Source organism: Myotis brandtii, unplaced genomic scaffold (assembly GCF_000412655.1).
Source record: "Myotis brandtii unplaced genomic scaffold, ASM41265v1 scaffold2247, whole genome shotgun sequence".
Taxonomy (NCBI): domain Eukaryota; kingdom Metazoa; phylum Chordata; class Mammalia; order Chiroptera; family Vespertilionidae; genus Myotis; species Myotis brandtii.
The window spans coordinates 23,808-39,308 of NW_005358421.1; the positions used below are offsets into that span (position 1 = coordinate 23,808).

The 15,501-nt window shown below is 40.1% G+C and overlaps 1 protein-coding gene across 1 annotated transcript in view; it reads left to right on the top strand.

Moving 5' to 3' along the window:
* Positions 1 to 15,501, top strand: part of LOC106726079 (olfactory receptor 11H6-like) — a 34,561-nt gene extending 19,060 nt beyond the window's left edge. The window contains exons 2-3 of the mRNA XM_014539642.1: positions 5,621 to 5,640; positions 14,501 to 15,501. Of these exons, the coding sequence (XP_014395128.1) occupies positions 5,621 to 5,640; positions 14,501 to 15,336 (856 nt within the window). The 3' untranslated portion in view covers positions 15,337 to 15,501. The remainder of the gene's footprint in view (positions 1 to 5,620; positions 5,641 to 14,500) is intronic.

The following is a 15,501-nucleotide window of genomic DNA, read 5'->3' on the forward strand; positions in this document are numbered from 1 at the left end:
CCCCCCCCTAACTCCCCTCCTCCCAGTTCCCGCCCCACCCTCCGCCCTCACTCCCCACCCACTGTCCTCCTCCATAGGTGCACGATTTTTGTCCAGTTTCTTCCCGCATCTCCCATTCCCCTTTCCCCGCCAAGAATAGTCAGTCCATTCCCTTTCTATGTCCCTGATTCATTATAATCACCAGTTCATTCTGTACATCAGATTATTTATTCACTTGGTTCTTAGATTCACTTGTTGATAGATGCATGTTTGTTGTTCACAATTTGTATCTTTACCTTTTTCTTCTTCCTCCTCTTAAAGGATACCTTTCAGCATTTCGTATAATACTGGTTTAGTGGTGATGAACTCCTTTAGCTTTTCCTTATCTGTGAAGCTCTTTATCTGACCTTCAATTCTGAATGATAGCTTTGCTGGATAAAGTATTCTTGGTTGTAGGTTCTTGGTATTCAGCACTTTTAAAAATTTTTAAATATCTTTTGACATTATAATCTTTCAAGCAGTCTATTCTAGGGAGATTTTCTAAAATTAAACCAACATTTAAACCTAAAGATTTTTATTGTATTACTTGAAGATTAAAAAATTTAAATAGTCTAAATAAATACACACTGGGGGGATGTTAAAAAAAATAACAGTATTCTGCAGCTTTTAAAATATTTAAAAGAATTTTAATTACAAAAAATGCTTTTAGAAGCAAAAGATTAAATTGTAAATGCTGTCTGACCTCATTTTTTTTCATTTATCTTTATTGTTGAAAGTATTACAGATGTCCCTCTTTTTCCCCCATTGACCCCTCCATCCTGCACCCACACCCCACACCCCACCCCAGGCCTTCACAGCATTATTGTCTGCGTCCATGGGTTATGCATGTACCAATATAAATTCTTTGGTTAATCTCTTCCATCCCCCTCCACCCTTCCCTCTGAGATTCTATCCTCCTCTCACCACTCCTATCAGGCAACCAATAAAAAGTTCTATTTATCTATGAGTCTGTTTCTGTTCTGCTTGTTAATTTTGTTTGTAGATTCAATTGTTGATAGATATGTATTTATTACCATTTTATTCTTTATATTTTTTTATATTCTTCTTCTTCAAGAAAACCCTTCAACATTTCATATAATACTGGTTTGGTAGTGATGAATTCCTTTAGCTTTTTCTTGTCTGAGAAGCTCTTAATATGTCCATCAATTCTAAATTATAGGTTTGCAGGACATAGTAATCTTGGTTGTAGGTCATTGCCTTTCATCACTCTGAATATTTCTTGCCATTCCCTTTTGCCTGCAAAATTTCTTTTGAGAAATCAGCTGACAGTCTTATAGGAGCTCCCTTGTAGGTAACTAACTGCTTTTTTCTTGCTGCTTTTAGGATTCTCTCTTTGTCTTTAGACTTTTGCATTTTAATTATGATGTGTCTTGGTGCAGGCTTCTTTGGGTTCAGCTTGTTCAGGACTCTCTGTGCTTCCTGGACTTGTATGTCTGTTTCCTTCACCAAGTTGGGGAAGTTTTCTGTTATTATTATTTCTAAAATATATTTTTATTGATTTCCAAGAGGAAGCGAGAGATAGAAACAACAATGATGAGAGGGAATCATCGATCAGCTGCCTTTTGCACCACCCCTACTAGGGATTGAGCCCACAACCTGGGCATGTGCCCTGACCAGGAATTCAACCATGACCACCTGGTTCATAGGTCAATGCTCAATCACTGAGCCACACCGGCTGAGCTCTGTCATTATTTTTTCAAATAGGTTTTCAATGTCTTGCTCTGTCTTTTCTCCTTCCAGCACCCCCATTATGTGAATGTTGGCATGCTTGAAGTTGTCCCAGAGGCTCCTTACATTATCCTCATTTTTTTGGTTCTTTTTTCTTTTTGCTGTACTGATTGGGTGTTTTATGCTTTCTTATATTCCAAATTGATGGTTTGATTCTTGGCTTCACCTGCTCTACTATTGATTCCCTTTACATTATTCTTTATTTTAGCTAGTGCATCCTTTGTTGTGACTGATTCTTTTTTGTGCTGTTGAGGTCCTTACTAAGTCCATTGAGCAACCTTATAACCAATGTTTTGAACTCTGCATCCAGTAGATTGCCTGTCTCCATTTTGTTTCAGTCTTTTTCTGGAGTTTTGTTCTATTCTTTAATTTGAGACATGTTTCTTTATCTCCTCATTTTGGCTGCCCCCCTGTGTTTGTTTCTATGTATTAGGTCAAGCTGCTATGTCTCTTAGGCTTGGTAGCAGGGCCTAATGTAGTAGGTGTCCTATGTATAGGGTCCAATGGCACAGCCTCCCTGATCACCCCAACGGGGCACTCAAGATGCAACCCCTGTGTGGGCTGTATATCCTTCTGTTGTAATTGAGTCTTGATTTCTATTGGCACATCAATGGGAGGGACTTACTCAAGCTGATCAGCTGCAAGGACTGGCTGTGACCACAGATCACTGATCTCCAACCACCTTGGAAGATCAGCTGTGTAGGAGCCCACAACACAGAGCAAGATTTACTTCAGCAGGGCAAAATCAGCTGTGTAGGAGCCCACAACACAGAGCAAGACTTACTTCAGCAGGGCTCTGGTACCCACTGAGTCCACCCCTTAAGTGTATTGCTTGTGGAGGTGTTTGGGTGGTGATGCTTTGATGTGGTCTGAAGCTGTTTACTGGTTGTGTTGGCTATGGGGCCTTCCATTGGTCAGCCACCACCTGTGTTCTTCCTTGAGCCACCAGTCATAAGCTATAAAGTGATCTGCATATGGCTGCTTCTTGTGCTGATTTTGGAGGTGCCCAGGAAAGATCAAGGCTGGCTGCTACTAGTGCCAGGCCTGGGACCACTTAATGAGAAGTATGGGGCTTGCTGGGGCAAGATGCTTCTTGTTTGAGATATTTTAGGATAATCTGAAGCCTGAACCAAGGTAGGCCATTCCTATGGTGAAGCCACCAGAAACAGCTTGGGTGGGCCCGAAAGTTTGGTGGAGCAGGACTTCAGGGAATCACCAGGGTGGGGCAAACAGTGTGAGCTAGGTTGATAGAGTCTCAGATATGGCACCCATCTGCTGGTTCTGTGGAGGAAGGGCTCATCAAAGTAACAATGGCCTCTGCCAGCATTCCTGTCTGGGAAAAAGTTGCCCCTCCAGCTCTTGCCCTGACACCAAGCAATTCAATTCTTCCCCATATGTCTTTTGTGCCTTTCAACTACTGCCCCCACACTTGGAGCTTACAGGGAGTGAGTTCAAGTGAGTCTGCGTGCAGGCTCTTTATGAGAAACTGCCTGGGACTCCAGCAGCCTCAGCCTCCCTCCTCAATCCATGTTGGTTTTTACAGCCAGAAGTTATCAGGACTTCTTTTCCTGGTACTGGAACCCTGATCTGGGGGCCTGGTGTGGAACTGGGATCACTCATTCCTCAGAGGAGACCTCTACAGCCAAGATACCCCTCCTAATTTTTATCTGCCACACATGGGTATGGGAACAGCCTTTTCATGCCTCTGCCCTGATGTGGCTTCTTCTTTAATTTCACAGTTGTACAACTTCCATTCAGCTCAATTCCAGGTGATTCTGAATGATGATTGTTCTGTAGTCTAATTGTAATTTTGATGTGGATGGAGGAGGAGGTGGGTATCATGTTTACCTACACTGCCATCTTGACCAGAAATCCTCTTACCTCATATGTTTAAAGAAAAAGTGTTAGAACAAGAAAGACCACAGGAAATATGCCAAGTTTTTACATGAATTTCTATCTGCTTCATTAAAATTTCACTAATTTTTAGCTCCCTTAACTCTTCTGAATCTTCTAAATTTTGTTTAAACACATATTACTTTGATAAGCAGAATTTTAAAAAATTATAGCAGTGATACCTGGCACACGGGGTGTTGCAATAATTAAATAAAATGATTTTTATGAAAGAATTTGCCATGGGGGCAGGCATGAGATGAGTTATCAATAAGTAATGTTTTCTTTCACTGCCAAGTAAAGATTTAGGGTAAAGAGTTTAGTATTTGAGAACTCAAGCTCCCCTCTCAAAAACAACTACATTCATATATTTGCATTCCCATTTATAAGATGTGACACTTTGAACAAATAATTTATCTAAGCTTCAATAACTTTACCTATAAAACAAAAACCATAGTAATATCTAACATATTGAATTATTATGGGAGTTAAATGAGCTTATTTATAAAAGTTACTTATCTTAATGACTGGCAAGTAATAAGCTTTTAATAAATATTAACTACTTATATTTATAAAAGGCAAAGTAAAAGGGCAGCTAGGAACAACATAATTTGATGAACAAGAATAGATCCAGAGACAAATGGCAGGGGAGGGGGGAGGTTAGAGAGCAACCAAAGGACTTGTATGCATGTATATTAGCATAACCAATGGACACAGACACTGGGGTGGTGGAGGCTTGCTCGGGGTGGGAATGGCTGGGGGGAGAGACAATCAGGGGGAAAAGGAGACATGTAAAACTTTAGAGAATAAATAAGTAAATAAATAAATAAATAAAATAGATAGATAGATAGATAGATAGATAGATAGATAGCATTTCAGAAAGGCAAAAAAAGGGGGGGCAGGGGCAGCTAGAACAAACAAAATAGGTGTTCCTTTAATCAGAGAAAGAGGCTCAGAATTGCATGCCAAATGGACAGTGCAAATGGAATAGAATCTTTGGCCTAATGTGAAAAAAGAACTTATCAGATGTTTGAAATAAACTCATCCAAAGCTGGGTCCCTGGGGTAATGTCCATCCAGCTGAGAGAATCTCAGCACAGAGTCCCTTTAGGGAAGTTGGCTGTGGTCCAGCAATAGCTTCACGGGGGAAAAGTGGAGAATCCAGGCTTTCATTCTTATTATTGCTGGGGGAAGAAACACATATTTTCCAACCTCAAAAAAAATTTTTCCCCAAGTGCACTGCATGTGAAAGGCCCAGGGACAGAACTCTGAGGTCCAGAGGAAGTGAAGAGCAGGGGAAGGCTTATCTGCAGACAGTTCCTTGTTCCTAATCAGTGACTGAATCAACTCCAACAAAGGGGAGGTACCAATATTTCATGAATATGGGGCAAAGAAAAATATGTGTTATATTTTGAGTGTGGAAATGTAAGTTTGATAAAGTGCCTTTCTAGTTGAAAAAGAAACTATTACTTTCAAATTTTGTCAACTGAAAGGCAAAATTATTTTTCCACTATTTGCCATGGGTTTTGTGACATTTATTCTAAACTATTATTTTTATATTGTCTTCATTTCATCCTTTCTACTATTTGCCATGGGTTTTGTGACATTTATTCTAAACTACAGGGTGCTCCTTAAAATAAAACTTACTGAAGAAAAGTAAAAGCCAAATTGGAAACTAATATTTTCCTTTTTGTTTCTTGTAGGGAAGAAAAGTAAACTGAAGATGAGATGTGACTCTTTCCAATGGGGAAGAAGTAACAACACAAATCCTCTCTGGAAGGTGGTGGCTATTATTTCTCACAACACTCCATTTGAATTTTTAAACTTACCTTCTAATTCCTGTCCTAGGCTTATGAAATGGTGTTGGTCACCCAAAAGTAAAATGCAGCCTTCAAATGCCCTGTTGGAAATGTTCCCTTTCTCCTCAACCCTGGCACAGAGGCTGATTTCATTGACATGTGAAGGGGAGATGATACCCTGCATGGTAAGTCAATCATGACACAAATAGTGATGAACTTGCTTATTATTAATTTTTTCTAGACCTCTGATTGTTACTTAATGGGTATAAATGTTTTAAAGGTCTGGGTATTTCCAAATTACCTGCCAGAAAAAAAATTTATGAGTTTATATTCTCTCCAACAATTCTTCTGAATATCCTTTCATTGCATCTTCACCAACACTGCTATCATGATTATTTATCTGTGCTAATTTGAAAAGCAAAAGAAAAATTATATTTTTCATACTTAAATTAGCAAACTTCATCCAGAAATATAGAGGTCATATAAACCTAACTCCCACAATTTACACTAGGATTTCATATTCACTTCTTAAAATGTCCCTTCACTTTACTGAGAAGAATAGTTCTAATTGTTAAGACATTTCAACATGCAGAAATGTAAATATACATCCTTAAACATCCCTTGCATTGAAAAGTAAACAAGAATACAGTAGGCCCTCCATGAACTTTCACTCAGTTCTTGAAATGCTTTAGGCCAGCAATCAGCTATGAAGTTTAGAAGATAAGCTTGAAAAGACTGTACCCACCACATCAATATTCAATAAATGGTGGCTAAGTGATAGTTAATAGAAAATGAACTTAAATTCATGATGGACAGTAATAAAAAGTTAATGCTGATATTTAAAAACATTTTGCCAAAAATGTTATGAAATATTGTTCTTTAATTATGTAAGTACTGAGACTATATAAGATGGGTAGTGTTGTAGCCAGTTCTTAAATTTCCCAGGGTCAGAAATCCAAAGTCATATTGTCATCTTAGAAGTAACTCTAAGGAAATAAGTAACTGGAGGGAACGAGAGGAAGAGACAAACATACTAAGAGACAAGTGAAATAAAGTGATTATAAAGAAAGAATGAGATTCTCTAAGGAATTTAGTGAGCTTTTCGCTGGATTAATGCCTGAATAATAAAGTATTTCTATGTAATACCTTAATCAATAAAGAAAAGAAAAAAACTGAAGAAAAAGAAAGAACGTATTTCTAGCACCACCTGATAGCATTGTGGTGAAAGTCTCCTTATTTGCAAAGTTTATGAGATGAAAGGAAAAGACTGGGCCATGTCTTTCCTCTGGAGAGAGAAAGAGATGCAACCCATCAATTTAAAATAGAGTACGGACAGCTCCAAAGGAAGATCTTTCCAAAAGGAGAAGTACTTGAAATTAGTCTGAATTGATATGTGCTATAAGCATAAAACACATGCTGGATATTTTAGACCTGGTATTTAAAAATGCAAAAGAGCACATTGGTAGTTTTTAAAAGTAATTTCATGTTAAAATGACATTATTTGGGATAAATTGGGTTAAACAATATATATTATTAAAATAATTTCACCAGGAAAAGGAGGGATTGACATGACAATAAAATAAAACAGCACTCAATTACCTATATAATAAAGAGCTATGTGCTAATTAGACTGGACGGCAGAAGGACCTTCCGGACGACCAGTGGGCGAGAGGTGGGGGGCAGGGCCAAGAGGCAGCCGGGGCTGCTGCGAGGACCAAGCCCCTTGCACGAATTTTGTGCATCGTGCCTCTAGTTTTAAATAAGCTTAAACTTTTAGACATAGGCAAATTATATCCCAGGGTGCAGAGCGAATTTATAGATATGATTTAAAAATCACTAATGGTGTCTTTAAAGAATCTTGGAGAATGAAAGAACATTTTTAAAAAACTGAACAAGGATACCAGTTTAAAGTCCAAAACTTGTTTTTAAATTTTTTCATAAGCCATTTGTTTTATAATTTTTGCCAGAATGTTTTCCAGAAATACAAGGTCATTTTCATCACCTTTGTGTTATTTATCTATTTTTAGCTTAGCTATCTTTCTACAATTGTTGGTAATAGTAGGTGTTAACCTAGAAAAAGTTTTAAGTGATCTGAAAAACATTTTCTTGTGTTCTACATAATATTTTAATCAAAGATGTAGGTGAAACACACAAGAAATTTTATCAAATTTATACACAATAAAAATAGGAGGGAAGGCTAATATTTGAAAGTATTAAAATCCTAATAGACTGAAACACTTGGTGAAATTCAGTCATTAAGGTCTCTCACTTAAAAAAATTAATGACTCAAGCATCAGATGGGACCAATCTGGTTTTAAAGAAATCCTTGTGAACAAACTCTAAGGGCTTTGGTAAAATGAAAATTCAATAAACGTAAAAGTATAAAGTTACTGCCAATGTCAACTAAAGTCGACATGACTTTCTAGAGATTACTAGAATACTACTGTGCACTGCGTCAGTCAAAGTATGAGGAATATTGTGTTTGGTTTTAGTAAGATCACATCTTAGAAAGCATAGAACAATCACAAGAAGGCACCGAGGATGGTGAGCACCCTGGGAAGTATGTCATATTCAGTTGAAGAAACCAAGAGTGCTTAGTGTAAATAGAGAAGACTCAAAGAACACATATGTACCTTCCTCAAATACATTTTTTTAAATATATTTTTTATTGATTTTTTACAGAGAGGAAGGGAGAGAGATAGAGAGTTAGAAACATCGATGATAGAGAAACATCGATCAGCTGCCTCCTGCACATCTCCCACTGGGGATGTGCCCGCAACTCAGGTACATGCCCTTGACCGGAATCGAACCCGGGACCCTTCAGTCCATAAGCCGACACTCTATCCACTGAGCCAAACCGGTTTCGGCCTCAAATACATTTTTTAATCTTTATTGTTGGAAGTGTTGCATGTGTCCCCTTTTTCCCCCATTGACCTCTCCCATCCCCTCCCACCCACCCCCCAGGTCTTCAACACCCTATTGTCTGTGTCTATGGGTTATGCATATACATATGTGAGTTCATTTGTTGATCTCTTCCCCTCCCCACCCTCCCTTGCCTTTCCTCTGAGGTTTGACAGTCTGTTTAATGTTCCTTAAATATTTTTTAAGTGCTACTGTGTAGACTTATTCTGAGCAATCAGTATAATGTGGTTGAAAGTATTCAAATATGCCTAGCACTGCTACTTGTGGCTTTCATATGGCTCAATCACTACCTCTGTAATTGTTAGAAGAGTAAGAAAGAGAATGCATGTTCAAAATCCTAACAGAGTCTGTGCATATGATGGTCACATAGTGTTAACCTCTCTTCCCTGAGGCAGAAGTAAGACCAACAGGATAAATCAAGATGGCAAAATTACCCAGGAATGTAAGAGAGAACAAGGAAGTTTGTTACAACTTCTAAAAATGAAAGCTGTTTGCCTTTCAGTGAGCACTTTGTCATGGATTATTCCAGCAGAAGCTAGATAACCAACTAGCAAGAAGGTAGAAGAGAGAGGGTCTTACTGCTGATTGAAGGAGAGCTTAGAGAACCCCTTAAGTCTCTTCCTGCTCCAAGATTCAGTGAGTTCAGATCAGTAAGAAAATGTGATTTTGTATATCCATTCTAATCCATGATATCTCTGAGACTAGTGAATATGAGCAATACATTATTCCAAGAAACAGAAGGCTTGACTTGACAGATTTTCTATTTCCTCCAGAGTACAGGAGAAAACATGTGAACATGGAACAGAACTCAACTACTCCCTTAAGTGAGTCCTTAGGACGTAACACATTGACTCAATCGTCCTTTATGCTACAAAAACAATTGGAAAATAAAGACTCAGGAAGGCAGTGGTAGAAATCAAATAGCATCTAATTGGTGAAAAATTCTTAAATGATGAAAGTAATGACAAATCAAAGGCTCCAACAAATAGAATTATAACATCCCAGAACATAAGGAAATGTGTGGCTGTATCCCTTTTCCATGTCTCCTCAGCATCTATTGTTGCTTCCTAGTTTATTTTCTCTATTTTTTAAATCTTCTTTTTATTTTACTTCATTTATTTTGATTTTGTGTAACTGGATGAATGGTGATTTGCCTCAGGTTATGGATAATGATGGGGAGCTGAATATTGCAGATCATACAGGTCAGGCAAGAGTAAAATAACTCTACATATAACTGCCTCTCTGCCCTTCTCATGTCAGTTTATTTGAGAGGGATCCCCTCTCCTCTCTTTTTTTTAAATTACTGCCATGAAATAACACCTTCAACATCTCATTTTCAATGGCCAATTGATGCCATTTTATGACCATACTTGGGAATACATTCAATTCAGCTCTTGAAATATGTATATGCTTTATGACTTATTACACAAAATAAGATAGTCATATAAAAATGAAAAGAACATAATTCTACCTAAGTGGTATGATTGAGGGGTATTAGGAAGGCCTCACTTCTTCCCTTCAAATGATGTGTCACACTAGCTATAGTTACTCATTTTATTAATCCAATTAACTTTTTTTCCCTGCAGTGAGGGACATTTTGGACATTATGTGGAGGTCCTCTAAAGCAGTAAAAAAAAAAAATAAAAAATAAAAAATAAATCTATAAAGTAGGAGCCAAAAAGCATGGAATCTTGTCCTGACCCTGTCATTCACTGGTTTGGGTTTAACCTCTTCCAGTCTTTAATCTCCTCATATATAAAATAGAAGCCATAATCCTATCATTCCCCAACTGAGTAATTAAGAAAGCCCTTCCCAAAACAAAATACATGTTAGACATAAGGATTAACTTGTTCAAAACTAATCCCTTTCAAACTGCCCTCCCAAAGAGGAAGTTGCCTCCTGTTAACCTCCATGGAAATGGAGCTACTGTTGCCCAGTGGTTAAGGCAATTACTTTCTCTGTCACATGGCTGATGTAAAGAATCCTGCTATTTGCTTTATCATTTCCCACAACTGCAGCTGCAAAGCTTGAACCACAGCCCCCAATCACACCAGGAGAAGATCTGGTGTCCCCTTTTCCCCCAGCCACAAGCTCTGAGCCTGGGAACAGGACTAGAGCCAAGTTTTCTTCATCTTGACATTAAAATAGCATTGAGGGAGAGGTTAGCACTTCCCTAATGACACAGTTCAAAGAAAACTCACAGTTCAAAGGTTGTGGTGCTCTCTTGGAATGGAGTATCCTAGATCTCTGTGTGCCACTGTAGTTACAATGAGCAAAAGGGACCTGCACACCTGTGACAGGTCTACAAGTTTCCTCCAGTAAATGCCACTCCAATAAATTTGGTGAGTGTGCCATCTGCTAAAATCTTCACAGATGCTGGATTTAAGCCTATGCATGTGTTTATTGGATTTCTTTGTTCCCGGTAAGAAAACCTGAACAGAGAATGTAAACTCTGAGCACTTAAAATGGGAAAGCAGGGGGAAAAAAAGAAAAAGAGATGAAGCAAAGATGTAAGCCCGTATTCCAAACTTCATCTAGATTAAACTTTTGCCTAGGCCAAAGCCTATGTTTCAGAAATACTTCTCTCTATTCCCCTTTATTCAAAATAGTTAGGCTTTCTCCAGGGCTGAATAAACCACAAAATCAAAGAACACCAGGAAGAAAAAAGATTGCACCAAAAACCTGATTTTCATAAGGCTGCCTATGTTGAAATAGTATCTGTTGGCACTCCTCTGTTATGAACATTTGAGCACAGCTGATCCTCATTTCCCAGGAAACCCCACAGGTGTGTGTGGAGGGTGGGGATGAAGTGTGGGAAAGGATCACTCAGGAAGCTTGGCAGATTCTACTAGGTGGCCTTAATACAATCTACAGTGTAACTATCAGGGAAATGATCCTATCATTTTTTTTTTATTAAATTTACTAGAGGCCCGGTGCACGAGGTCCCTAAGCCTGGCCGGTGATCAGAGCCGATCTGTGGGGCGACCAGCAAGGTGATCGGGGGACCCCCGCTGGCACCCACCTTGGACAGCCTGGGGCCTGCGGGTTGGGGGCAGCTCCTGCATTGAGCACCTGCCCCCTGGTGGTCAGTAAGCGTCATAGTGACCGGTTGTTCCATCATTTGGTTGATTTGTATATTAGGCTTTTATTATATAGGACTAGAGGCCCGGTGCATGAAATTCATGCATGGGCGGTCCCTCAGCCTGGCCTGTGCACTCTTGCAATCTGGGACATCCCTCTCGCAATTTGGGACAGCTGGCTCCTAACCACTCACCTGCCTGCGTGCCTGCCTAATCGCCCCTAACCACTCTGCCTGCCTGCCTGATTGCCCCTAACCATTCTGCCTGCCTGCCTGATCACCCCTAACCGCTCTGCCTGCCTACTTGATCACCTCTAACTGCTCGCCTGCCTGCCTGATGGCCCCTAACTGCTTGCCTGTCTGCCTGCTCAGTGCGCATCATAGCAACCGGTAGTTCCACTGTTCAGTCAATTTGCATATTAACCTTTTATTATATAGGATTAGGGCAACATTGGTTAATAAGATTTTATAGGTTTCAAGTATAATTTCTATGATACATGATCTGTATATTCACATTGTGTGCCCACCACCCAAAGTCAAATCTTCTTCTGTCACCATATATTTCACCCCCTTTACCCTTTACTATCCCACATCCCCTTTCCCTCTGGGAACCACCATACTGTTGTCTGTGTCTATGAGTTTTTGTTTGTTTTTCTTGTTTGTTCATGTGTTGCTTTCAGTTTTATATCCCACATATAAGTGAAATCATATAGTTCTCAACTTTTTCTGTCTGACTTATTTTGCTTAGCATGGTATTCTCAAGGTCCATCCATGCTTCTCAAATGGCAGTATTTCATCTTTTCTTATGCCTGAGTACTAATCCATTGTATATATGTATCACATCTTTATCCACTCATCTATTGAAGGACACTTCAGTTGTTTCCATGTCTTGGCCACCATGAATAATGATCACTGAAAACTATAATGGTAATCCCTATAAGGAAGGCAGTCAATACAGAATAAAATGAGCACTCTGGTGTGTTTGATGGGTAAAAAATTGTCTTAAAAGGAAGCTTATTAGGGAGTTGTAATGGTTGTGGTCTGCGAGGACTGAGGAGTGCCCTCCTATTCATACACACACATACAAACATGTACTTAGCCTGTCTCATGACTAAAATTCCACAAACAAAAAACTTTCCTTGGCATTTTGAAATTAGCTCTATTTATAAATATTAATAAGGGATAGTTAATAAGCTAGCATCATAATAACATAAAATCCTATATAATAAAAGGCTAATATGCAAATCGACCAAATGGCAGAACAACTGGTTGTTATGATGTGCACTGACCACCAGGGGGTAGACGCTCAATGCAGAAGCTGCCCCCTGGTGGTCAGTGTGCTCCCACAGGGAGAGCGCCGCTCAGCCAGAAGTCAGCAGTGGTGGTGGTAGGAGCCTCTCCCACCTCTGCGGCAGTGCTAAGGATATCCAACTGATGGCTTAGGTCCACTCCATCCCCCAAGGCTCCCAGACTGTGAGAGGGTGCAGGCCAGGCTGAGGGACACCCCCCAAGTGCACAAATTTCATGCACCAGGTCTCTAGTAATAACATAAAATTCCTGAATGGTTTTTAATAATTTACATTTCTATAACATTTTATAATTTGTAAACTGCTTTTGTACATATCATTTTATGCAATTCTCATACCATCCTTGCTATGGGGGTATTATTATTCATATTTTACAGAGCAAGTAACATAGTCTCAGAACTTAAGTCTGTTCCTGAGGAAATGCTCCTTGGGAAGTGGGAGAGCCAAGACCTGTAATCCCAAAGCCCGTGCTGGGTTATGCCCAAACCCGAGCTGGAACCCATAAATCTACACCTTTCAACGGTTCCTCCATAAAATTCTGATAATATCAAAGTCTGGAGCCAATGTACCACACCATCCTACAAAGAGAGAAATCTATATATATAAAAGCCTAAGTGACCGAACAACCAAACGACTGGTCAACCGATCTCTATGATGTGCACTGACCACCACACTCAACACAGGAGCTGCACTCTGGTGGTCAGTGCACTCCCACAGCGGGAGCGCCACTCAGCTGACTGACGGGTGCCAGCGGTAGGGTTCATGGCTGGCGAGCCTCTCCCACCTCCGCAGCAGCGCTACCAAGTGACGATGGCAGATGTAGCAGGGCCGGGATGAGAAGGAGCAGTCTGGGCGTGGGCTCCTCCCCAGCCACCTGCCACTTTATGCACTAATACATCCCTAGGGGGATGTTGGACTGCCGGATTCAGCCCAATCTTCAGCCTATCCTGCAGGGACCGAGCCTCTAGTATACTAATAATGGCCTATAAATGGTCACTTAATATAGCCAAATTGTAACTTACTTAAAGTCACTCTGTAGTTATTTTCACTCCTGGCTATCTCATGCTCCCTCCTTTATGTCACTTACCTGATATCACTGTTTTGTTCGGTATATTTGTCAGTTCTAGTTGTTTTAGGATTTAATTGCCCATGTTAACGTTTACATCTCATTTTTAAAGTTTATCTTTATTGTTGAAAGCATTACAGATGTTCCCTTTTCTTTCCTCCATTGTACATCTCAAGTTAGCTTTAGCCAGCCACCTATCTGTATTGTATAGACCAATGTTCTTCAGAGTTGGGTGTACCAGGAAACCTAATGAAGGATGCAGAAAGGAAGTATCTGAATTCCTATTTTTACTTTAATTCTAAGAAAGTGTTTGTCAAAATATTTACCAATATTTACTATAGTGATTGATAGTAGTTTGTATACAGTTTAAAAGCAAATAGTCATATATAAGAGAGTGTACTCAACAACTGTATTGTTGGGGTGCCCAATTAAAAACAGAAACCACTGGTCTAGACCCCTTTCCCTATGAGCAGGAAAATGTGCTCACTCTCCTGGGGAAGAATCAAGAGGCAAAATTCTCTTTGTATATGTAATTTCTGTCGTAATCCTCACAGGATGGAAGAAAATGACCTCAGAGCCCAGTAACATTTCTCACACTGTGAGTGAGTTTATTCTCCTGGGCTTCTCTTGCCGCTGGGAAATACAGATCCTCCTCTTTTCCATATTCTTAGTGACTTACATCCTGACCCTCTTTGGAAACATGGCCATCATGTGTGCAGTGCGCTGGGACCACCGGCTCCACACCCCAATGTACATTCTGCTAGCTAACTTCTCCTTCCTGGAGATCTGCTATGTCAACTCTGATGTGCCCAACATGCTGGCCAACTTCCTCTCCCAGACCAAAACCATCTCCTTTGCGCGATGCCTGCTCCAGTTGTACTTCTTCTTCTCACTGGGCACAACCGAATGCTTATTTCTCTCCATCATGGCCTATGACCGGTTCCTGGCCATCTGCCGCCCTCTGCACTACCCCACCGTCATGACTATTAAGTTCTGCAGCAGCCTGGTTATTTTTTGCTGGGTGTATGGATTCCTCTGGTTTCTGATTCCGGTGATACTCGTCACACAGCTACCATTTTGTGGCCTGAATGTGATTGATGACTTTCTGTGTGACCTGGGTCCTCTGCTGGCCCTGGCTTCAACCTGTGCCCCAATTCCAGGGACTGTTCTTATGTGTGGCACCATGAGCTCCCTCCTCATATTTGCCACCTTTTTCTACATTATTGGCTCCTATACCCTGGTGCTGAGGGCCGTAATCCAAGTCCCCTCTGTTGCTGGCCGGAAGAAGGCCTTCTCCACCTGCTCCTCACACCTGGCCGTTGTGTTTTTATTCTATGGTTCTGTGATGATGACATATGTAAACCCAGGGACAGGACAAGCAGAGAGCATGCAGAAGTTCACAACTTTGTTCTACTCAGTTTTGACCCCTTTTTTCAACCCCATGATCTACAGCCTTCGGAATAAAGAAATGAAGGATGCCCTGAAGAAAGTTCTAAGAGGTTCCTAAAATTGGTCTGTGACTTAGTGACTTATTCCCCAATGAATTCAAACTGTGAGTCTCCTGTCAGTGAACTTAAGAAACTGGAAAATAGGTGTGAACTTTTTGAAGGAGCCATTTCAAAATCCTAAGTGCCAGGACACTAATGAAGTCTTTCCTTGGACAGAATTAATT